Source organism: Centruroides sculpturatus, unplaced genomic scaffold (assembly GCF_000671375.1).
Source record: "Centruroides sculpturatus isolate CEXI.00-Female unplaced genomic scaffold, Cexi_2.0 scaffold154, whole genome shotgun sequence".
In the NCBI taxonomy this organism is placed as follows: Eukaryota; Metazoa; Arthropoda; class Arachnida; order Scorpiones; family Buthidae; genus Centruroides; species Centruroides sculpturatus.
Window position 1 is genome coordinate 116494 of NW_019384392.1, and position 25083 is coordinate 141576.

The 25083-nt window shown below is 28.8% G+C and overlaps 1 protein-coding gene across 1 annotated transcript in view; it reads right to left on the reverse strand.

The window, feature by feature from the left end:
* LOC111618254 (transportin-1-like) overlaps positions 1 to 25083 on the reverse strand; it is a 90252-nt gene that overhangs the window by 52423 nt on the left and 12746 nt on the right. The window contains 7 exon segments of the mRNA XM_023359741.1: positions 2172 to 2232; positions 2369 to 2476; positions 6215 to 6394; positions 6473 to 6595; positions 6834 to 7049; positions 8533 to 8789; positions 19187 to 19262. Coding sequence (XP_023215509.1) covers positions 2172 to 2232; positions 2369 to 2476; positions 6215 to 6394; positions 6473 to 6595; positions 6834 to 7049; positions 8533 to 8789; positions 19187 to 19262 — 1021 coding nt within the window.

A 25083-nucleotide genomic window follows, 5' to 3' on the forward strand; every position in this document is an offset into this window, starting at 1 on the left:
GAAGTAAAAAAAAAAAAAAAAAAAAAAAAAAAAGCTTACTTTGAAAGTAGAGACGAGTTTTATTTTATTTTTTTAAATTTTGAATGCTAATAATGTGTAAAACATTCATTAAGAGATATGATACAACCCCTTTTATGTCTTCACCCTGTCGACCTTTAATTAAGAATCAAAATTTAATAGTATTAATGCCCCTTTATATGCAAGCTACAGTGCCACATTTCGTTTCTTAAACTTTACCTATTCTGAGATATTGTTTAATATCTCAGAACAGAAAATAAAGAAATTAAACAAATTAGATGCCAACACACATACACACACACAATTTTTCCCCTTTTATTGACTTTTTTGAGGGGTTCGGAAGGTCTCCAAATGCGTAGATTTGAAAAAAAAAAAAAAAACTTGGAGGATCAAATTTGACACGGTTCCAATACTTTTCCATTTTATATACATAACAAGTTGGTAAGTAAAAAGGAGTCGGAGTTGGCGGATTTTTTGATGACTCCGGCTAAAACACCAAAACTCCACGAATCCAACTCCACAGCCCTGCTATAAACAAAAATACGCGCAGTGCAAGTCAAAACACGTCGCGTTACTAACGCAAAGCGTCAACTATCGGTCCAAGTCACACGCACCCGCACCGACTGAGTATGAAAGTTGAGATCCATATCCGTATCCGCGGATCTAGACACTAATGATCCATATCCACTGATATACATTTTTAACGATCTGGCACATAACTAATTCAGACATCAGTAGTGGTTTTCTTTTATAATGTGAACACCAAATTTGTTTTTGATCTATAATATGGTATCTTTTGAAGTTCTAACACTAAGAATTCTAGAAATATTACATATAGACATTTTTCACTCTACACTAACTTATTTGTATATCATCTCTAGTCTATCATACTTTATTGATATGAAAATTTCATTTTTTGTTCAGAGTTTTATAAACTCCACTTCATAATAGAAACTATGTCTCACTGCTAATTTTTTTCTGATTTCAATTGAGAAATCCTTATTATTCCTTAACTAGCAGATGAGCCTAGCATTGCCCGGGCAAAAAACAACAACAAAGATTAAGATTATTAAATTATTTTGTACTTCTAATTTTTCTATTCTAGTAGCCTGGGACGCCCCCCCTAGTGGGCATTCTAGCAGCAGCGGTATCATTCCATTATATAAATAATAAATTCCTATTACAAATAATAATAATAACATACTGAATCTCTCATGGCATACTATACTAAAATGCAGCCAAAAATGCAAAAAAACCACATCAAATAATAATATACTGAATTTATCATTAATTTAAATAATAGCTAGGGGTGCCCCTAGTGGCCATTTTTTGGCATACAGTGACAGAAAGAAAGAAATAATCCAGTTTTTCAGCTTTATATAGTTAGATTGTAAACTATTTTCTTTTTAGCATCTTGCAAATACAGTAGAGCATCGATTATCCGAATCAATTGGGGACTGAGGTTGTTCGGAAGATCAATGTTTCGGATAACCGATTATGTACGAAAAAATATATTAATTTATCCCATCTTGACATTTTTCTCTGTCTTTTCGTCGATGTTAAGCCCAACAAAGACTATTGTATCGTTAAAAATTATTTTTTTATTTTGTAGGAACAAAATAAATATATTGAAAAATATAAAAACAATAAAAAATTATACTTCAAAAGTTAATTTAGTATCAAAAACATAAAATATTTGAGTAGCCCAAGACATAGCCAAAGATTGCAGCGCCACAGCACTGGCGAAAATTTAAATTTGCCGACTGGAATTCTTTCAGATGATTGACTTTCGGATAATCGACGCTCTACTGTATGTATTATATCAGTTATCTCATTCCCATATTTACATATCTGAACATTACATTAAAATGATTAACATATAATGTCATTTGAACATTGAGCTGTATCTCAAAATTATCTAAACTTTTGAGGCTATATATACTATTTACTTCTACATTTAAATAATTCAACATCTTTTTCAAATCTCTGTTGCTTATTCTTCACATATCAATGCATCTGTATACATATATTTAAATTCATAAAGAAGTTTTTACAACTAACTAGCCAAGACATTTATCACCTAAACCTTACAGATATATTATATAAATTAACAACTCATAAATATTTATATACTGACATTTATAAAAACTTACTTAAATTCCAATCAGATAATGAAGTATCATCATCCAATCCTTCATCTGATTCATTATCATCCTACAAAATATACAAGTTATTTAAAAATCAAACCAAAAACAATAATAATATATATATAAAATATATATTATTAAATAAATAATAAATATTTGTATTCAACAAATTAAAGAATATCCAGTACTTCTTGAAATATCACCTCAGCATTATCATCCATATGTTTCAAACTGTGCGTTTTAGATTTATGGAATCTTGGTTTTATATCCTCTTCCCTATCAGGAATCATTTCATCTTCTTCCACATCACCCTATAAAATTAAATATTAAATAAGTGAAAGTTGGAGAATAGTAAATGTTATAAAGGAAAATAATAATAAATTGTTTAAAATAAAATAAGTAAGTTCCATTATGAATGCAATAAAATTTGTAATAACCACAGTTATCAATGAAAGAAAAAATTTATTTTTAAGGAGAAAATATCTAAAAATTAATAAATGCATTCAAACAAAAAGTAAAGATCAGATAGAAAGCTAATGAAACAGAATAAATAGAAATAGTTTATTATAATAAGAAAAACAATAGTTTCTATGGCTTTAAATAAAAATGAATTTATGTAGTGTAATGTTGAACTATAAATTATTAAAATTTACTACGTAATAAATAATAGTGCATACATAAAACTAGAAAAGGCTTCTCTAATTATGTCCCTATGAATAAATTAAATAATTAAAATACTACACATTATGGATAGGTAATATTAAAGTCTGTCAATTATTGAAAAACAAAAATTACTATTTCGTTTTAATGATATCTAATACTGCAGTACCTCAGGATATGAAATTAATCTGTTCCAAAACTGAGATTGTATCATAAAAATGTCGTAAAGTGAATCATTTTTCCCCATACGATTACATGTAAAACCAAATAATTTGTTCCNCAATGCATCTGTATACATATATTTAAATTCATAAAGAAGTTTTTACAACTAACTAGCCAAGACATTTATCACCTAAACCTTACAGATATATTATATAAATTAACAACTCATAAATATTTATATACTGACATTTATAAAAACTTACTTAAATTCCAATCAGATAATGAAGTATCATCATCCAATCCTTCATCTGATTCATTATCATCCTACAAAATATAAAGTTATTTAAAAATCAAACCAAAAATTTTAAGTGTAATCTAACATTTTAAAATATTGCCGACTCAGTCATTTTTATATGAATAACAACATTAACAATATATTACTTTACGTTCTTGCTGATATATATCAAGTGGTAGAAAAATTGCACAGAAATAACTCTTAATTGTAAATCAAATATATTGTATCAAACGATATTCCAAAGCAAAAGTTTTATGTGTAATCTATTTTGTATCATACATTATATTTTGCCATAGAAATTTGTAATCCAGTATATACCAAATCTACACTACTAACGTGTACATTAATTTTAGCACTGAGTACATATGATATTAAACAGTATAATTTTGCACCATATTTTGCATATAATTTTACACAAAGTTATATGGTTTAAATTATATGGTTTAATATGACAGTTTAATAAGAGAATGACAGATATGGATGTCCAAATGATGTGATAGGAGAATTGTTTCTTAAGACAAGAATTACTATTTGTTTACAACTATTTCATACTATTTACACATAAAAAGTATTTTAGTGGATTAAATTTTCTTTTATCATTTTTTAGATTAATACAAATTTAATTTAACAGATAAAATGAATTATATCAATTTCACTGACATGTTAATGGAAATAAAAAGAAAAAAAATATTTTAAAAATTGCTTCTGTTTCTACTTAATGCAATAATGTGACATTACACTTATTTATTTATGTATACGAATGCAGCAAACTTTTGATAATTTATTATTGTCATGTTGATCCGGGACAGCTCTAGCCCTCTTGCCTATAAATACCTCTAATGTAAAGAAAATAAATGCTAACAAATAACCTGACAAAAGAAGAAAAAAAGCCCCTGAAAAGTTTGATAAATTTAATGATTCAAATTGATTTTTCACTTTCTTATTTCCTTGCTTTGTATCCATCATCTTTTGAAGTATTCCGGTTTCAAACGCTTGAGAAACCCTAAAATTAGAATTAGAACAATTTATATTTATGTACTGAAAAGTAATAATTGTAAGTAAATAATAAAATCGAATACAGAGCTGAGCATATTAATTACATACCTGAATGTAAACATGTGTTTCTGGGGAATACATAGCTGTGTTTTAAATATTTAGATATATAAGTAGTAGTGGTTTGGGCCATACTGATCACAAAATTAATTTCAGATGTCGATTAAATTAAAATTGCAAGTAAAAATTTGTTGAATGGATTTATTTCAGATTATAAAATTAATTTTTTGAGTAAATTACTATCGAATAAATTAAAATTGTAAATAAAACTTTGTTGAATGTATTTATTAAATATCGTAAAGAGAACAATTCTTTTTAAAATATTTGTAGTATTAACAAATTTTTTAATATTATCCAACCTTAGACATCTAAAATGTTTGATGTCTAAATAATTGTAGGTAACAGTTTTTAAAAATATTTTTTTAATCTTATCTATCCACCTTTAAATAAAAATAATTCATTATATGTTGTGAAATAATTTAACAACTTTTGTAAATTACTGTGTTTGATCTCGCCAGTTATATCCAATGTTTTTTGTCTATAAAATTTAATTCATGAATTTTTTTGCTAGTAAAATCGACTTGCCATTGATCTTTCGCTGATAATTGATACTTTTTAACAGAATCTATATAAATGTCTATTACAGCTTCTATAAGACTGTGAAACGTTATGACCAACTGTCGATAACTTGAAATGCTTCAAAATCTATTAGCATCGCATTCTGTAATTTATATAAATAAAAATTAGGATTAGTATTATTTTATATTTAATAAGAAAATAACAAAATGATTTCATACATAAATATTTTTTACTGGCCATATAGAATGTTCATTGATATACCAACTGTTTTGTCTTCTTNTCACTAATACTTTGTATGTAAAGAGTGATGATAAATGCTTCAGACATATCTTTTGAAATCCCTTTGTATATGCTCATTAATTCATCGAAGCAAAAATATTCTAAAATATCAGTTTTAAAAATTATTGCTGACTAGCACCCCCATCGCGGCCTCGCCCTCTCTTATATACATATAAAACTTGGAAAATTTGAACTACTGTAATTGTTTATTAATTATTTTTGGGTGATCAATGTGTTGTATTGCAGTAGAGTACAGTATTGAAAAATATAAAAAAATAAAATCATAAAACTTCTGAATAAGTTATATTAATGTGAAACCTAAAAATTCCTCGCTATACACATTCGATTCTGAGCCAAACGAATTTATTGCTCTTCCAGTCTTTGAGATTGCTCTGCTGTAGATTTACGTTGTCTGCAATTATAAACTTTTTCTTCCTTTTTGCATTCTCGCAGCTCTCAGCATTATTTATCAATCAATCTCAAAAATATTCACTTGAAATAAATCCAATAACTATTTTGAATATTTTGTACAATTACCTGCAGAAATTAATTTGAAAACCTGCCATAAGTACACATACTGCCACCTAGCATGACGATGTCACTTTTTTAATTCCTCGAAGATTTTGCTAATTAACTAATTATAATTTAATGTCAGTTCTTCAAATATAATAGTAAATTTCAATAATAGACTTTTCTTATAGACAGAAAGTACTAATTCATGTGTTGCCATCTAGTGAAGAGAGAGACAAATAGACAGACAAAATCCATTATAGTTTTATTTAATTAATAAAAAAATCTGTAGGTTTGTAAACATTCTGGAAATCATAAAGATGCTACAGTTAAAATTTGGTAACAATTGGTTCAGTAGTTTTCACTGTTAGTGGTCACAAATGAAAAATACATTGTCTCTTTATATAGTAGTATAGATATAGATAACATAATAAAATTAATTTTGCATTTTTATTTCTAAACAATGTATAATCAGTAACTATTAAGGAATTTATTTTTTTCTTATCCTTACCTTCAAGAGAATTATATCTAATTCTGAATATTTCATTCCTCTAACTAAATTTGGAATGAGGCGATGTAGATGAGGTGATAGTGCATCTTTACAAATGGGTTCTTCTGCTAGTGATAACCAAAATTCACAAGCTTCAAGTGCTACACCTTCATCTTGATCTTGGCTTCTCATTAACATGTACTATTTCAATAATTTCAAATTTAATAAAACACCAAACATTTAACACCTGTTCTCAAAATAAAATTATTTAAATTTTACCTCTATAATACTATGAATATGTGGTATCAACCTGTCCATACGAACTTCCAACAACATGACTAGAGCTCTACATACATTTTTCCTTACTTCTTGATCCTCATCAGAAGCCAAGTGAAATAAATTCTGTAAAAAATTTTAGTTTTTTATTTTGCAGACTAAATAAATAATATAAAATTTTTTTTCTATATAATTAAAATAAACCACATTTACTTATGAAAAGTAATCAAATTAGCAATGACATTAAAAATATTAAATATTATTCAGATAAATAATATCATAGTATATCTAACTCATAACTTAAAAAAATAATTTATTGCATGCTTGTATACATTAAAAATATTTAAAATCCATAAAATTTTACCTCTAAAAATGCATCTATATGTAACATCAAAACCTGTGTTCTACTCATAATGAACTGATTAACACAGGCAATAGCATGTGACCTTATCTTTGGACTGGCATGCTTAAAAAAATTCAGGAACTTGGGAATTAAAATATTTAATGGCCTATTAAGAGCATCACTATCTAGAACTTCAGCAGAATCTTCACATATTTTTTGAAGTGCACCAAATGCTCCCTGTAACCAGAATCAACCACAAAAAAAAAAAAAAAAAAAAAAAAAAAAAAAAAAAAAAAAAAAAAAAAAAAAAAAAAAAAAAAAAAAAAAAAAAAAAAAAAAAAAAAAAAAAAAAAAAAAAAAAAAAAAAAAAAAAAAAAAAAAAAAAAAAAAAAAAAAAAAAAAAAAAAAAAAAAAAAAAAAAAAAAAAAAAAAAAAAAAAAAANATTTTGCTGCGTAATTCCCCGATTTTTCCTATGCCAGACTGATTTTCATTTCAGTGTTGACGTATTTACCAAGCCGCGACATTGTACATTCATTAAAACAAAGATTTTTATTGAATATATTTATTTTTTCTGTTTAATAGTCCAATAAATGGCGTCCGAATCCACAGCGCCATTGAATTTATCCCGTATCAGTTCGTTCAGGAAAACACCTTACGAAGCAGTAGCACTTCCGCTGATCAAAAACTATCGTTAGTGTGACAAATCTACTTCTCGTTGGCCAGACGATATCTATCTCTCCTTAATTTTCCCACTCAAACTGACGTTACATATGCGCTACTGCAACCAGTGGTCGACCAATCAGTGTCTCCGCTCGTCCGTAGCTCTATGTCGGGTTAACGTATCCTTTCGACTATGGAAACTTTGACGGTTGAACTTTGTGAGTTAGACAATGATTGGCAGCGAAGTGCGAATGTAAAAAGGAGCATCGTCGCATCCATTCGACCATATTCCAAAATTCTCAATAAAAGTAAACAAAAATGTAAACAATTAAAGATGGATACTTTTTCCGAAAAATGTAAGAAATCCGAAACTAAAATTTTTAATAAAGTTAAATGTTTTTACATTTAACTTTATTTTATGACAAAATTCATTTTAAAAATTAAATTTATTTGTACTTTGTATTATATTGTATTAATAAACAAAATTATTTGCATATTTTTCACTTATGTGGAACCTAACTCTATACCTCAGTGTAAATATGGGTTCGTTTTATGCCGATTCAATTTGCGCCGGCTTTTGTAGGAACAGAACTGCGGCGTAAACCGAGGGCTACCTGTAATTGTTAAACATTTAAAATAGAAACAGATTTCTTAATACCTATAAATTATAGAAATACATTTTCAAAATATACACAAACTTATTAAGTTTAATCGCATTAAATAAATGGACACACAAACTTACATGAAATAATTTTATAAATATTACCAATAATAAAAAATAAGAAGGAATAATTCAAGTTATCTTTCTATTTATTATAAAAAATACTAGTTTCAATATATTTGTTTTTTATGCCTTAATATTAATTTTGTTTTTAAACTATTTATTTAAATGTTAGTAAATAGAATAAAATTAATTTTAGCAATAATTAACATTTCTATATTAAAATGACCACTATACACACATGGTAATTCAATGATTTTACATTACATGTTTTAGATTGTAAAATATTAAATACATAATTAAAGTTTACATAAAGAATTTTAAAATTATTAACATACTTCACAAACATTATAATCTTCTGAATCTAATAAATGGCATAGCCTTGGTAGCAAATCTGGCCAATTTGCCAATTCTCCCTTGGATGCAATTGTTGTTACTAATATTCCAATAGTTGCTCTTATAAGAGGAGAAGGATCTCCTACACTGTTCAAACATTCTGATTTAATAAATTCTGTCACTTCAGGAGGAAAAGTATGAAAATGAGCTTTAACATTATTTTTCAAAATCAAGCCACTTAGGGACCTAGTAGGTTCATCTAAAAACACAAATAAAAAGCTTAAATTATAAGTGGATCCAAACAATACTCAAATTTTATATTTTTAATGTTAAGAACATAAATAATGTTAAGATAAATTAAAGATGGTTTGTTTTTATCAATTATCAAAATTCACAAGACAGAAATTATAATCTTATCTAGATAATATTTAATTATAAAAAGTTGAACAAACATTTTTATTGAACTTTTTATAATCAAATTTCATTACTTAACTTCTGCATTAATTGATTTTATATAATGCTATATAATTAACTGTGTACAGTTTAAATATGGTATATACATATTTGCAAACATATTTATATCAGAACTTCATTCAATATCTGCAACTTCAGAATATTTCAATGGGAAAAATATTTAAAGCCTTTTTTAATTGAAACTTTGCTTTTAAAAAACTCCCTACATATTACAAGTGCTCCTCTACTTATGAACAGGTTAGGTTTGCAGGGTATTGTTGAAAGTGAAAAACTAACTTAGGATGTACAGTACACTTGTACACAGAATAACCACTTATTGTTAGTGTTTGATCCTTCAATGTACTTAATATAACACATTACTCTCATTCATCCACTTGCTACTGCTTAGTAGTAGGGATTTCAAATGCAGTTTTTTTTAATCTGACTTAGTTTTATAATGTCAAGTTTAGTTTCTATAGTAATAGAGCCACACTTCTTGCATTTATCTCTCCTGCTAGGTTTAATATTGTTTTGCATGCATTTTTGAAGCACTAATCATATATATATTTAGCCTTATAACAAATAGGGTTGGTTTCAGGAAGGCATCCGTCCGTAAAACCTATGTCAAAATTATATGGAATGTCTGCTAGACTACAAATAAGTTATAACTATGTTAGGATGTCTCCCCCAAAGCAATGCACAGTCATATCATCTGAAAACTATGTGAAATGAGCTGGAGCTACCAAACCAAAGATAGGTTTGGATAAAGAAGTTAGTTCAGAAAGAGAAGAGAAAGAAGACAAGTATAAGAATAGGTACTTTAAACATTGGAACAATGAATGGGAAGAATAGAATTGGTTGATCTTATGCAAAGAAGGAGAGTGAACATTTTGTGCCTGCAAGAGACAAGATGGAAAGGAAATAAAACTAAAGAACTTGGAGAAGGGTTCAAGCTGTTTGTGAGTGGAGCAAATAAGGGAGGAAAGAATGGAGTTGGTATTGTAATTGATAAAGTTCTAAAAGACAGAGTTTGTGAGGTTAAATGAGGGTGTATTAGAATTATGAGTGTTAAATTGGATGTTGGTGGAATTGTGTGTGTGTGTCTTCCTCAGCCAGGTAGTGGAGAAGAAAAGACAAACTTTTGGACAGATCTTGACCAAGTTATAATGTGTGTTCCTATGAACGAGATATTAATCTGTGGAGGCAATTTAAATAGTCATGTTGGGAAGAGGAAGAATGTGGAAAGAAGAGTTATTGAGAGGTGGAGCATGGGAGAAAGACTAGTCATTCATGCTGTGGCTTTTGACCTTGCACCTACTTTGAGAAGAAAGCAAATCAACTGGTTACATACATGATACATACATGATCCAGCCAGCCATATCCAGCCAGACTGACTTTTTTCTTGTGGTGCAGGAGACATCTGAGTGAAGTGAGAAACAGTAAGGTGTTAAATGGAGAAAGTGTTGCTGCACAACAGAGTTCTCCTGGTAGATTGTGATTTTCTTATGGCCATTGTAAGAATTGTGTTAACCATATTAAACAAAGGATCAAATGGTGGAGACTGAAAGAGGAGGAATTAAGGAAAGAGTTTAAGGTGAAAGTGTTAAAAGAAATCCAGTTCCCAGATAATGTGCAAACATGGCAGTTACTGAATAGTAATTGCATTTTGAAAGTTGCAGAAGAGGTTTCAGGAAAAACTTCAGGGAAGAGATCACCAGAAGAAAAGGAACTTTGGTGGTGGAATGCTGAGGTACAATCTGCAGTTAAACAAAATAAAGAGGCAAAGAAAAGGTGGGAATTGATGGGAAGGCCTGAAGATAAAGAAACTTACCATTTGGCAAATAAAATGACTAAAAAGGCAGTGGCTATTGCAAAAGCAAAGGCTTTAAAAGAGGCTTATAAAGTTTTTGAAAGAAAAGGTGGTGAAAGGCATTTGATAAGAATTGCAAAAGCAAGAGATAAGGCATCAAAAGATTTTACCTGTATTAAACTGATTAAAGATGATAAAGGAGTGGTATTACAAGATTACTAAAGGGTTAAGAAAAGATGGAAAGTATATTTATTGAATGAAGAAAACCTCAGAACTTAAACAAGAATGAAGAGGCAAATGGAGTGGTGCAAGATATTAGCAGAGAAGTGGAAAGTGTGCTTAGGAAAATGAAGATGGGGAAAGCAGTAGGCACTGATCAAATTCCAGTTGAGGCTTGAAGAGGTTTGGGTAAAGAGGGAATTGATATCCTCTGGGACCTTATGAAGAAACTCTGGCAGCAGGAGAAGATCCCAGAAGAGCATTCTTGTGCCAATCTTTAAAGGTAAAGTGGATGTACAGAATTGCAGAAATTACAGAGGTATAAAGATATTGTCCCATACTATGATGATTTGGGAGAAAATTGTAGAAAGGATTAAGCAGGAATCTGAGATTGCAGATGAACAGTTTGGCTTTTTGCCGGGAAGGAGTACAACTGATGCTATCTTTTCTCTAAAACAGCTGATGGAAAGACAAAGGAAAATGCAGGAAGATTTGCACAAGGTTCATAGATCTAGAAAAGGCATATGATAGGGTACCAAAGCAAGAGATATGGAGATGTTTGAGGTTAAAGAATATTAAGGAAACGTGTTAAGCTCATCAAGGAAATGTATGAGGGAGCAGAGACCCAAGTTAAGAGTAGTGTGGACACTACAGAAGGGTTCTTCATTAATGTTGGTTTGCATCAGGGATCAGCCCTTAGCCCTTATTTGTTTGACTTGATAATGGATATGTTGGTGTGTGATGTGAAGTGTGAGGCTCCGTGGAGTATGCTGTTTGCAGATGATATTGTGCTGTGTGAACTTTCCTAAACCAAGGCTGAGAAGAAACTGAAAGATTGGAGGAAAGGGGCATGAAGATTAGCAGAACTAAAATAACTTATATGACTCTAAATGGTAAAGACGAGTAATATTAAAATCCAAAATGTGCTGCTCCCTTTTGTTCAGAGTTTTAAATATCTTGGGACATTCGTCAAGATGGGAGGAGGATTGAACTCAGAGGTGCAGCATAGAATTCAATGTGAATGGATGAACTAGAGGAAGCTGAGCGGAGTGTTATGCAACAAGAAAGTTAGCTGCAATCTAAAAGGAAAATTGTATAAATCAGTTGTTAGACCTGCAATGTTACAAGGAGCTGAGACATGGGCAATAACAAGGGCCCAAGAAAGAAAGATGGAGATGGCAGAAGATGAGAATGTTGAGATGGATGTGTGGAGTGTTGCCAAGGAAGGATAGAATAAGGAATGATTTTATTAGTGTTTCTGTTAAGGTGGGCTCCTTGAACAAAAATATGCAAGAATGAAGGTTGAGGTGGTTTGGTCACAGAGTGAAGAAGTGACAATTATGTTGGAAAGCAGATCGGAAAACTGGTAGTAAAAGGAAAGAGAAAAAGAGGAAGACCAAAGATGCATTGGAAAGGTAAGGTGGAAGAAGACTTAAACCAGAGGGACTTAAGAGAGAAGAAGCAGGAGAAATGGAAAAAATGTATTAGAGAAGGAAACACCAATCCCATATAAACATGGGAAAAGGCTAAGATAAAGAAGAAGTGAAAAATGCCATTACTCCAACATGACTGACTTCAATACTATCTCACAAGTGGTGATGGAACATCAGAATTCACACAAAAATGAAAAATGATCATATGCAATAAGTAATTAATGTAAATTTATTTCTATTAAAAATTATTTATTTATTATTGGCTAATGACCGACTTTCCATGAGTGGCAAGAGAACTTCAGAATTCATAAAAATTTAAATTTTAGACATAACAGTCAAATTGTTCATAGGTCAAAGTTCATAAGGAGGAATACACCTGTATTTAATCTTTAATTAAGGAGGTAGAAAAACTGGATAAACTCAAATAAATCAATAAATAAACCTTGGTAAATCCAACTACATATTTATTGAAATAATAATAATAATTTAATTCATTTTACAAAATTTAATTTTTGAAGTTTATTAATTATTAAATCCTAATTACTAATTCTTAAAAGTTTTCGTATTTGTGACTTTGTTATTTTGAATTTGTAATTTTAAGAATTTGAAAAGCTTGTAACTGAAGATGATCAGTGAAATCTGATTGAAAACATTATTATTTCAATAAATTTGTAACTGGATTTACCAAGATTTAGTTTATTGGTTTATTTAATCTTTAATTATACATAAATTGAATTTTTTCATATTATCAATAAAAATTAAATCAATATACATAACTTTTATATCATTTAATAAAATAAATATTTTTCTTATAGGAGTGATATGCACTCATTGACAAAAAGCTTGCACACCAAAAGAGAAGCTTTGAAGTCTAATGAAACTTTAAGTGAAAACATATGATTATGGTAATAAGTGATTAAAATCATAAAAAAATCCTTTAATATTTTATAGAACCTTCTTTTTCCTGAATATAATCAGGCAAGGAGGTCATATACCATGCTTTCTTATAACAGATTTGCTCACAGATGTTCCAACTGCCACTATAAATCTCTCACACTTGTAGAAAACCAAAGCTGACATTTCCATCTGGTCTCACAGAAGTTTGACAGACAACAAATCTGGATGGTATGTGACAATTCAGCAATAGTCAAATTGGCAGCAAAAATTATTTTTAGAATTATGATACCTTTAATCCAACTGCATTGAGAGCAGAGATCTTACAAAATATTTTGAACATAGTTGTTCAGAAATTATTAGCTTGGTAGATTTTTATTCAATGAGAATTTCAATTTTTTTATAAAACATTTTATTAATTTATCAAATTATTTTGCCAGATTATAACAAATAATATTCTTTAGAAGTGTTGAACACGAGATTGTGTTTTTAACTAATCACATGGCTTCTTTTCCACCTTTATTTAGTTGATAGCCTAATAAAGGTAGGAAAGAAGCCATGTGATTGGTTAAAAACATGATCTCATGTTCAACACTTCTAAAGAAAATCTAGTACAACAGTTTCACAACAAATAAAAAATAATATTCTGTAACACCATACTGCTTAACTTTACAAACCAATATTTTATATAATCATTGTAAATTCTATATGTGATTGGAATTGATATAAATGGGAAATAATGACCATTGATGTTTCTGATATTTATATTTATTTATTTAAATGAGAAATTAATATCTACTTCAGAGTGTTTAAAAACCATTGGTATGTATAAATTTTTAAATTCCTCAAATCTGTAAACACATGTAAAGTTGACACTTGCTTATTTTAATTAATTAAATGTATTTAACAGTAACACCAAGAGACAATTTTTATGTTTTTCATTTATTTTTTGTTGTTTTTATCTCACCACCATCTAATAATTTAGAATCAAACAATTGCTGGATTATATCAAGCAATATTACTGCTACTACTAATAATTAAATTCCAAATAATTTGGCACTAGAGGTAGGTTTTATATATAACTATCAGATTTTAGATGTTGATACAGTAGAGCCTCAAAAACTCGACCTAATGTGGACTGAAGGGTGGCCGAGTTTGTGAAAATGCCGGGTTATCGGGAATGGGGTTAAAAAAGGATAAGTATGCGTGTTTCCTCAGAAAATATTGTACNCAAATATGAGATAATTATTAAAATCTGGATATGTATTTAATTCTTCTAGTCTCTAAAATTTTTAATTAAGGAATATCTGCATAAAATTATTATATGGATATATAATTCATTAAAGCTAAATGACTAAATTTTAAAGAAAATTTTTGAACCACAATTCATCGTAAATATTTTACTTCATTAAAACATTTAAAACTGTCATCTACATAGTACAGTTTACTTATTAGGATAAAACTCTCCACCTGTTATTTTTCAAATATAATAAAAATCTGTAGGCAGGAAATTCAATCAATATACTACATCATTCTAGTCATCAAAGATTAATTTTTTCAATCTACAAAGTAAATATTTCTCTTTTGTCAGCTTGAGTAATTATTGGTATTTCTACAGTTAAAATTTATTTACAAATTTATAATAATAATAATATATATTAATAATAATTAAGGAGAGGAATTTTGGGTACAAAAATCTGCTAAAAAAGACAGAAAAAGATGCATGTTTATTTAATTACTCCACACACTGCAACATTTCTGTATTATTCAAACTAAAGTAGAAGGAAATTTAAATTAAACATAAATAAAATAACATTTTTTCATCCATTATTTTTAGCACATCACCAAATATACATCACTTGTTTTAGTGAATTGTATTATGTTTCTTGATTGATTGCATGATAAAATTCATCTTTCTCTCCCCAAAAGATTCTTATATAATTTAAAATATTTCTCTACATCAACTGATGAGAGGAGCTAATTTGTTGGGGAGGTTATGACAGCTCACTTTTTGTAGAAACTTTTTCAAGATCCAAGATTTTTTTGCTCAAACTTGACAACAGCTTTTGTAAATTCTCCAAAGTTGTTCTTAACTTCAGAGAATTGACAATGCTCCATTGCTTTTCTTTTTCTAGACCTTGCTCTTCAAGTTTAGTATCAGCTACCTCCAGGAACTTTAGGTATGGACTGGGAACAGTTCACTCAAGGTGACTGTTAGCCAGCAGTTTCTTTACATTTGAAATGGCTTTAGAATCCTCACAAAGCATTCAGGAAAGTTGAAATTTAATCAGTTTTCAAAATGAAAAACTGTAGCAGCAATCCATAATCCTCAATATGTCACTAAAGGTGATAGAGATAATAGCAGATTGGTCAATTCTTGGTACATCTGTATCCATACAGAACACTTCACTAGGACCTTCTGTTATATATTAATTTGTAAAGCAAAATTTGTTTTTTAATTCTCTCTGTGAATTATACAAGGTGTACAGGAGATGTGTTTCAAATTCTGATACAAAGCATTAAGCTTTGAAAATTCAAAAAGCATGTAACTTGCCTCATCTGTTACAAATCACACCTTGTATGTAACAGTTAGTCACAGGCTTACCATAATGCTATTGAAAATCTGCATGACTGTTGTAAAGTTAATTTCTCAAGAAACTGAGTTTTAAACAACATTGGCCAGATTTTCTTTCCTATTGAGTGATGCAACTAAAATGTTAAGAATGAACATATTTAGTTCATCTGCTGTTCATCTACCATTTATTAAATCATATATAATATCTGATTTTTGTGATAGTTGAATCATTCATAGACCTTTTGAAGTGTACATTCATCTGGAACAACTCTTTTGGTGTACTTTTCTAAGTAACTTTTAGAGCAGAATGTTTTAACTTGAAGAGTTGTTTATCAGCTTGAATAAACAAAGAAGTAATGATGATATAAAACTGAGTTGTCTTTTTTATGAAAATGATTGTTTGGAAGCAGTAGTTCTTTTACAGTTCCTCGTTTTTCATATGTTTACCAGTTTTAATGTCAACCTGATTTTTTTTGTCTACACTAAGTACAATGTTACAAATCCCATAATTCACAATTGTTCCACCTGCAGCTATCTGACCTTTGAATATTTTTTTTGTAAATTTACCAACTATTTCTTTGGATTTCTATATTTTACAAAATTATTCTTTAATAAAACTTGATGCACAGTTCTTATTACTCTACTGTACACAGGCAGTTTCCTGATTCTCATGTGGCTCTTTTCTTCTTGTGCCAAGTGGCACTGCTGTTTGTGACCTGGGGACAGTTGTAGAAAAAAGAAAGTAACCAAAAAGTGTAGACCAATGCAAAATTTCAAAAATGGTGCTACTTAACTCCTTGATAAATACCTCTAATAGTCATAGTAAGTGCAAAAATAGTTATACCAATGTACTGCTAACTTTAAAAATTGGTGCTACACTTGAAATTCTTTTTCCTAATAAAAATAAGTTCTGTTAAATGCTAACAAATTTTAGCATTCATAAAACAAAACCTGCTAGAAATATAATATTTGTACATTTATTCCAAATCATCATCTGTATATAGTTACTAAACTAGGCACCTATTCATCAATTTTTCTGATAAATGAGCTGAATATTACAACTCAAAAAAAAAAATTTTTTTATATAAAAATTTTGATCCAACAATATAGATAACAAGAAAGCAAGCACTATTAAAAAAATTATATAAATTAATTAACTTAGTATATGTCATTATGATAAAGCATAGGGAGAAAATTTTAAAGCAATACATTCATCAGTTCATTAATTAAAAAAAAAAACAGAATTTGCATATCCAAACAACAGATCATCATATTTTTATATTTTTACAAACAAAGCCTCCACAACTACTGCTGTATCTTTCTGTTCTTTATAAAGTTAACATACATTAGGAAGAGGTTGTTAAAAATGTACCACCTCCCAAATCACACCAGTTTATCAATATTTTAAAATTATTAACTTAATTTTCCTTCATCTTTTGAATAAATTCTGAAATATAATGACTGTTGATAACATCACAGTAATTTGGTTATGATTGTCCGTGGTTTGTTTTTAGTATACTTGTTAAAAGAAAATTCAGGCTTTTGATTTATTATTTCATTGTCTTTGTAATAATTTGGAGTAAGGTAAGCTAAAATATTTTAATTTTATAGTACTGTATAGTTAGATATATTTATAAGAAACATATTCATAACATAACATACACATATAATACAACATAACATTAGTTATTAGGCACTTTTAAAGCTTATGAAGATTCTTATTTCACAAAATTTGCATTGTATCTGAAATCACACCAGTGCAATCTGAGATATAGTTTTATTATTATTTTAGGTTTATTCTGCAATACCTGATAAATAAAGTATGAAGGACAAAACTGGTTAGCTATATTTTATTTTTTATTACCAAAATTACATTTTACAGTGTGAATTACTGTATATTTCTGTGCTGTAAATAAAATATGTTTTATAATAAATTTTTAAATAATTAAAAATTAATACATATNATATTGTTTAATAATTAATAGCTGTTGATAATCTATAGTTTTTGTACTACAAATAAAATACAGTCAAATCCCTCTGTAGTGATATTTAGCAAAGAAAAAATATTTTTGGAGTGATATTTATTGTTAAGATGAGTTTTTTAAAAAGTATCCCCTTCCTTATTTAATATTGTTGTACAGATAATGATCATTTCTACAAAATTGGAAAATGTTAGAACAGGAAAACATATAGTATTATTAGTCTCCTATAATACATGATTTAAGTGGTTTTATTGCATACTATTTCTACAGAATACAGTATGTTAAACATTAAAATTCAAAATCAGTCAGAACCTGAATCTTTCTAGTCAAAAATGAAGTAAAACTGAATTAATTCTAAAATTAATTTCTTAAGGAGAAAGTTTGTTTGTGTAATTTGCAACAGTAAGGCATCCCTGTAAATTTTCTAAGAGAATGTTTTTAACATTAAACTCATTTAACATAACAAGTTTTCTGCAGAAATCATATTAGGATGCATTAGTAGTTTTGCAAATTACACTAAATCTAAAAGTAAAATCAGTTTTATTACAATTATTTTTACTTAGTAAAATCACGTGCTGTGAGGATTTTGGGTTTTGTCTAATGTACAGATTTACTATAATTTATAAATTCTTGAAAAAACTGGAAATGATACAATTCAAGCCTAAAAATGCTAAAGAGCCAGTTTAGATCCTTTCTGGCTCAAAGTTAAAACTGGTTTCCTTTGTCATTTAGTGTTAAATGTTATCAAAAACTTGCTCAAAAGTTAAGCTAAATGTTTCAGCTAAACAAAGCAAAAATATATAATTAATTTTAAGTGATAAATAAAAAATTTAGGTGCTAAAATATCAAAACAGACTAAATCAGGCAACCTGCTCTTGTCTTGTACTGATGCCTACTGACTGCAGGTGTTCATGGCAAAACCACTATATTAATATAGAAACACATTTTGATTCAAAAAAATTACTAAAATAATATTAATTAAAATTTAATTTACTTCTTTATCATTGTTGTAGAGAATGAAAAATACCATTTATTTTACAAGTACAGTAAAAAAAAAAAAAAAAGTATTTCAAAAGATTTATCACAGTAGAGTATGTGGTTCAATCAAAAAGTTTTAAATTAAGTTAATACAAATTTCACAGAGAACTACATTTCTTATCATTATGGAGGGATTTATCATTATATAAATAATCACTGTACTGAGATTTGACTGTATAAATATATTTAAAAGATAATTATGATTAATAATTAATAAATATTAATAAAATTATTGAAAAAGTAAAAACTTACCTTCTGTTGTAAGTTTAGTAAGAACAAATATGAGATAATTATTAAAATCTGGATATGTATTTAATTCTTCTAGTCTCTAAAATTTTTAATTAAGGAATATCTGCATAAAATTATTATATGGATATATAATTCATTAAAGCTAAATGACTAAATTTTAAAGAAAATTTTTGAACCACAATTCATCGTAAATATTTTACTTCATTAAAACATTTAAAACTGTCATCTACATAGTACAGTTTACTTATTAGGATAAAACTCTCCACCTGTTATTTTTCAAATATAATAAAAATCTGTAGGCAGGAAATTCAATCAATATACTACATCATTCTAGTCATCAAAGATTAATTTTTTCAATCTACAAAGTAAATATTTCTCTTTTGTCAGCTTGAGTAATTATTGGTATTTCTACAGTTAAAATTTATTTACAAATTTATAATAATAATAATATATATTAATAATAATTAAGGAGAGGAATTTTGGGTACAAAAATCTGCTAAAAAAGACAGAAAAAGATGCATGTTTATTTAATTACTCCACACACTGCAACATTTCTGTATTATTCAAACTAAAGTAGAAGGAAATTTAAATTAAACATAAATAAAATAACATTTTTTCATCCATTATTTTTAGCACATCACCAAATATACATCACTTGTTTTAGTGAATTGTATTATGTTTCTTGATTGATTGCATGATAAAATTCATCTTTCTCTCCCCAAAAGATTCTTATATAATTTAAAATATTTCTCTACATCAACTGATGAGAGGAGCTAATTTGTTGGGGAGGTTATGACAGCTCACTTTTTGTAGAAACTTTTTCAAGATCCAAGATTTTTTTGCTCAAACTTGACAACAGCTTTTGTAAATTCTCCAAAGTTGTTCTTAACTTCAGAGAATTGACAATGCTCCATTGCTTTTCTTTTTCTAGACCTTGCTCTTCAAGTTTAGTATCAGCTACCTCCAGGAACTTTAGGTATGGACTGGGAACAGTTCACTCAAGGTGACTGTTAGCCAGCAGTTTCTTTACATTTGAAATGGCTTTAGAATCCTCACAAAGCATTCAGGAAAGTTGAAATTTAATCAGTTTTCAAAATGAAAAACTGTAGCAGCAATCCATAATCCTCAATATGTCACTAAAGGTGATAGAGATAATAGCAGATTGGTCAATTCTTGGTACATCTGTATCCATACAGAACACTTCACTAGGACCTTCTGTTATATATTAATTTGTAAAGCAAAATTTGTTTTTTAATTCTCTCTGTGAATTATACAAGGTGTACAGGAGATGTGTTTCAAATTCTGATACAAAGCATTAAGCTTTGAAAATTCAAAAAGCATGTAACTTGCCTCATCTGTTACAAATCACACCTTGTATGTAACAGTTAGTCACAGGCTTACCATAATGCTATTGAAAATCTGCATGACTGTTGTAAAGTTAATTTCTCAAGAAACTGAGTTTTAAACAACATTGGCCAGATTTTCTTTCCTATTGAGTGATGCAACTAAAATGTTAAGAATGAACATATTTAGTTCATCTGCTGTTCATCTACCATTTATTAAATCATATATAATATCTGATTTTTGTGATAGTTGAATCATTCATAGACCTTTTGAAGTGTACATTCATCTGGAACAACTCTTTTGGTGTACTTTTCTAAGTAACTTTTAGAGCAGAATGTTTTAACTTGAAGAGTTGTTTATCAGCTTGAATAAACAAAGAAGTAATGATGATATAAAACTGAGTTGTCTTTTTTATGAAAATGATTGTTTGGAAGCAGTAGTTCTTTTACAGTTCCTCGTTTTTCATATGTTTACCAGTTTTAATGTCAACCTGATTTTTTTTGTCTACACTAAGTACAATGTTACAAATCCCATAATTCACAATTGTTCCACCTGCAGCTATCTGACCTTTGAATATTTTTTTTGTAAATTTACCAACTATTTCTTTGGATTTCTATATTTTACAAAATTATTCTTTAATAAAACTTGATGCACAGTTCTTATTACTCTACTGTACACAGGCAGTTTCCTGATTCTCATGTGGCTCTTTTCTTCTTGTGCCAAGTGGCACTGCTGTTTGTGACCTGGGGACAGTTGTAGAAAAAAGAAAGTAACCAAAAAGTGTAGACCAATGCAAAATTTCAAAAATGGTGCTACTTAACTCCTTGATAAATACCTCTAATAGTCATAGTAAGTGCAAAAATAGTTATACCAATGTACTGCTAACTTTAAAAATTGGTGCTACACTTGAAATTCTTTTTCCTAATAAAAATAAGTTCTGTTAAATGCTAACAAATTTTAGCATTCATAAAACAAAACCTGCTAGAAATATAATATTTGTACATTTATTCCAAATCATCATCTGTATATAGTTACTAAACTAGGCACTTAATTATCTAAGGGTATTTTTGCCCTGCCAAGATATGGCCAAGTTATCCGGAGTGCCAGGTTATCGAGTGCCGAGTTTTCGAGGCTCTACTGTATTTGTAATAATTTAGAGACATTTTCAACCTTTATTAGGCTATCAAAATTGTTCTATAGTTGGGTATATGAGGATTGCCTAAAAGTCAAAAAATGTCTCTAAATTATTAAATAGTTTCAGTGTCCTTAATAAGCAGATATGTCAACTTTACATTTAAAAATGGTTAAGCATTTTCTTCATTTTATAAATACAGTAGAAACTTGATTTAACATTCATCAATTTAACATATTTTTCACTGCTTCCTCTTCATAAACCACAACGTTCACATTATTGCATTTAGTTTCTCGATTCTGTATATTTTTGAGATTCAATGCATCAAAAACACAACCCTTACTTGAATTTTCATTTCAAATAACATTTTTTTGAAAAAGTACTGTATTTCATTTCATGAAAAGTTATAAAAAGTTCAACAAATTATCAAGATTGCTTTGCCACCCCATGACAGTGAGAGGACACTATGTTCTATAGTTTTGGAACCTTGGCAACCATTGTTGGACTCAGAGATTGACATAACAAGTAGAATAAAAGAATAACAATTTTTGAAGTTCACTATAGATTCTGCAGTCCAGATAGCAGTATTTCTGTGAAGCTACAAACCTGGATATTGTAGCATTAGGGCAATAAGTACAAAACACTAAAGGAAGTATTTAATATCTAATAGCTATAATGATATTGATGAAAAATATGTTTCTTTACACTTCAAGCTTAGAAAATGCAGTAATAAAAAACAATAAATCCTCAACAGGAAGCAAACAAGTATCCTTGATTACTTTAAAAAGACACCTTAACAGTTTATCTCCTTTGTATAAAATATGTTTAGCGATACCAATTATTGTACATTATATTGAATGAAATAAATGCTTTCACTGAAGCATTCACACTGGAAATATATATGTTTTCTTCACTTATCCATTCTGAATGCATATAAACATGTATTTGTATGTTTTGGCATGATTTTTAAGGCATGTTTGGATTTCATTTTCTGCAATTTATTGTATTATTCGAAATTAAGTTTTACAAAAAAAATGATTATCCAAAATAACAAATATTAGTTATTAATGAAACATAATAATTTCACAAATGTATCTTAGATTAATTATCATCTTAAATGACAAGAAAATTATAATTATTCATAAAATAAATTTTGTATAAATGTTTTAATTATAATTTCTGTCTCTGCAATGACCATTGGCAAGTTGGTATCACCAAGTTGACTGTTGCTGAATTGACAATATCCAAATCTGGAGACTAGGCAGGACAAGCTAATATGGCAATGTAACAGACGCATTTCTGCAAAACTCTAGCTGTATTCANAAATTATTTTTTTATTTTGTACAAACAAAATAAATTTATTGAAAAATATAAAAACAATAAAAAATTATACTTCAGATGTTAATTTGGTATCAAAAACGTAAAATATTTGAGTAGCCCGAGAAATAGCCGAAGATTACAGCGCCAGAGCACTAGTGAAAATTTAAATTTGCCGACTGGAATGCTTTCGGATAAACGACGCTCTACTGTATTACTGTTAGAACTAAAATTATTAGAATGTAACAACCTATGCCATTCATTTGTCAAATATATTTCCATAATAATTATTATGATGACAATGATGATAGTAATCTCACTAGTCAACAATCTTTTTCAAGATGAGAGATCTCACTAATCTAATGACCCAGAAAACAATGCCAGCAAGAGCATAAGTTTCCAGTAAAGTCTAAAAGGAAACATGAAGCAGAATGAGACCATAAGTAGTGTCTAATCTAGAGTGGGTAGCTGCTAAAACAGTGCCTGTTCTCCATATTAGGAGCGAGTGATTTATAAATACCTGGTTTTAGTTATATAAGCACACTCATTTCAGTGGAGAAAAAAACAAAATGATTGTGACATACAGTATAATATTGATTCAGACATTTTGTTTGATAGGATATATCAATGCAACATATAAACAATCTGCCAATGGTGATGCCTCCTAAAAGGACTTTCTGTGGAAAACTGGCTCCTATTTATGTGTTAGACATGCAAAGAAAATTCAGAAAACTTCATACAACCAGCCTGTTGGTGAGGTACAAACACAACCATTACCAGTGTTTAGTGGTTATATCCACTTCACTACAGACTAACAAGGTTTGCACCTGTGGGTTTGGCAGATGCTCTTGTTCAAAAAAGTTATTAGTCCCCCTTGGTCATCATTGGTGAATGCAACACTGGCCCAAGTAAAGCTACTGCATCACAAACATTCACTCTCACATAAACACACACAAACCCAGTCAAAGTGTTTTAGCAGCAGTTCAGCCATTGATCACAAGACTGAAAAACCATGCCAATGGATAAAGTGAATTCAAGATATGAATGAATTTATCATCCATACCTATTAAAACATCAAAAAACTGACATGACATGACAAATTCACACAAAAATACCCATATCTCACTATTTATTTGTTTTGTTATGGCAACACAACACTCGGGTGACCTGCCTAGGGGGATGCCCTCCAGGAGGTCTTTTTAAGGGTAACTGACTCCTATTCAGACATGGAGAAAACCTGGAAAACTCCACATGGCCAGACCATCCTGGCAAGGCGCAAACCCACAACTGAACTCCCAGTGTTCAATAAACAGGAACTGCTTGGCCACTAGTGGGCATCTCACTGTTGACCAGAGAAGAACAATTATATACAACAACCATATTTCACAATGCTAGAACATACAAATAACATATTGAGGAAAAGATACATCAACAGAAATACTACCATGACATTAAAAATTCAGTAACAATACTCAACAATATTCACTCAATAAAACATACCAGAAAACAATCTAATGATACTATAAATACAAAATTAATTAACACACATTTATTCCAAAAAACACTCCCTAAGATAAATATATAACTGACATTCATTTTGTTAGCTGGTGATGACCAAAATATGAAAAAATAAAAACGTACAATGTTGATATTAATTGTAATTTTTTCTCAGTGTTGTAATGAAAGTATAACATAGCAAATGAGCTATTTTATCTCTTACAAAATAATACTGTAATTCTCAATCATCATCATTAAATCCTCTAACTTATATTTTCATCCTTCAATGTTCTTTTCAATTTTTTAGACACAATGAATGAAATTTATTAAAAAAATAAAACTAGATGCATTCATTTTGATATTTGATAAAAGCCTAAATACATATAACACCCTGAACAATCTGTCAAAGGTAGTACTTGAGACTTCAGGCTAATGAACAAATATTAAAAAAAAAAAAAAACAAATGAAGATATTCACTTTGTAATTTTCTGTCATATTATATATATTTATACAAAAGTTTAGTGTTAGATCTTATCACAACACATTATAAAAAATAATATTAAATATATGTTATAGTTAAAAGTTTTTTTTTCTAATATATATATATATA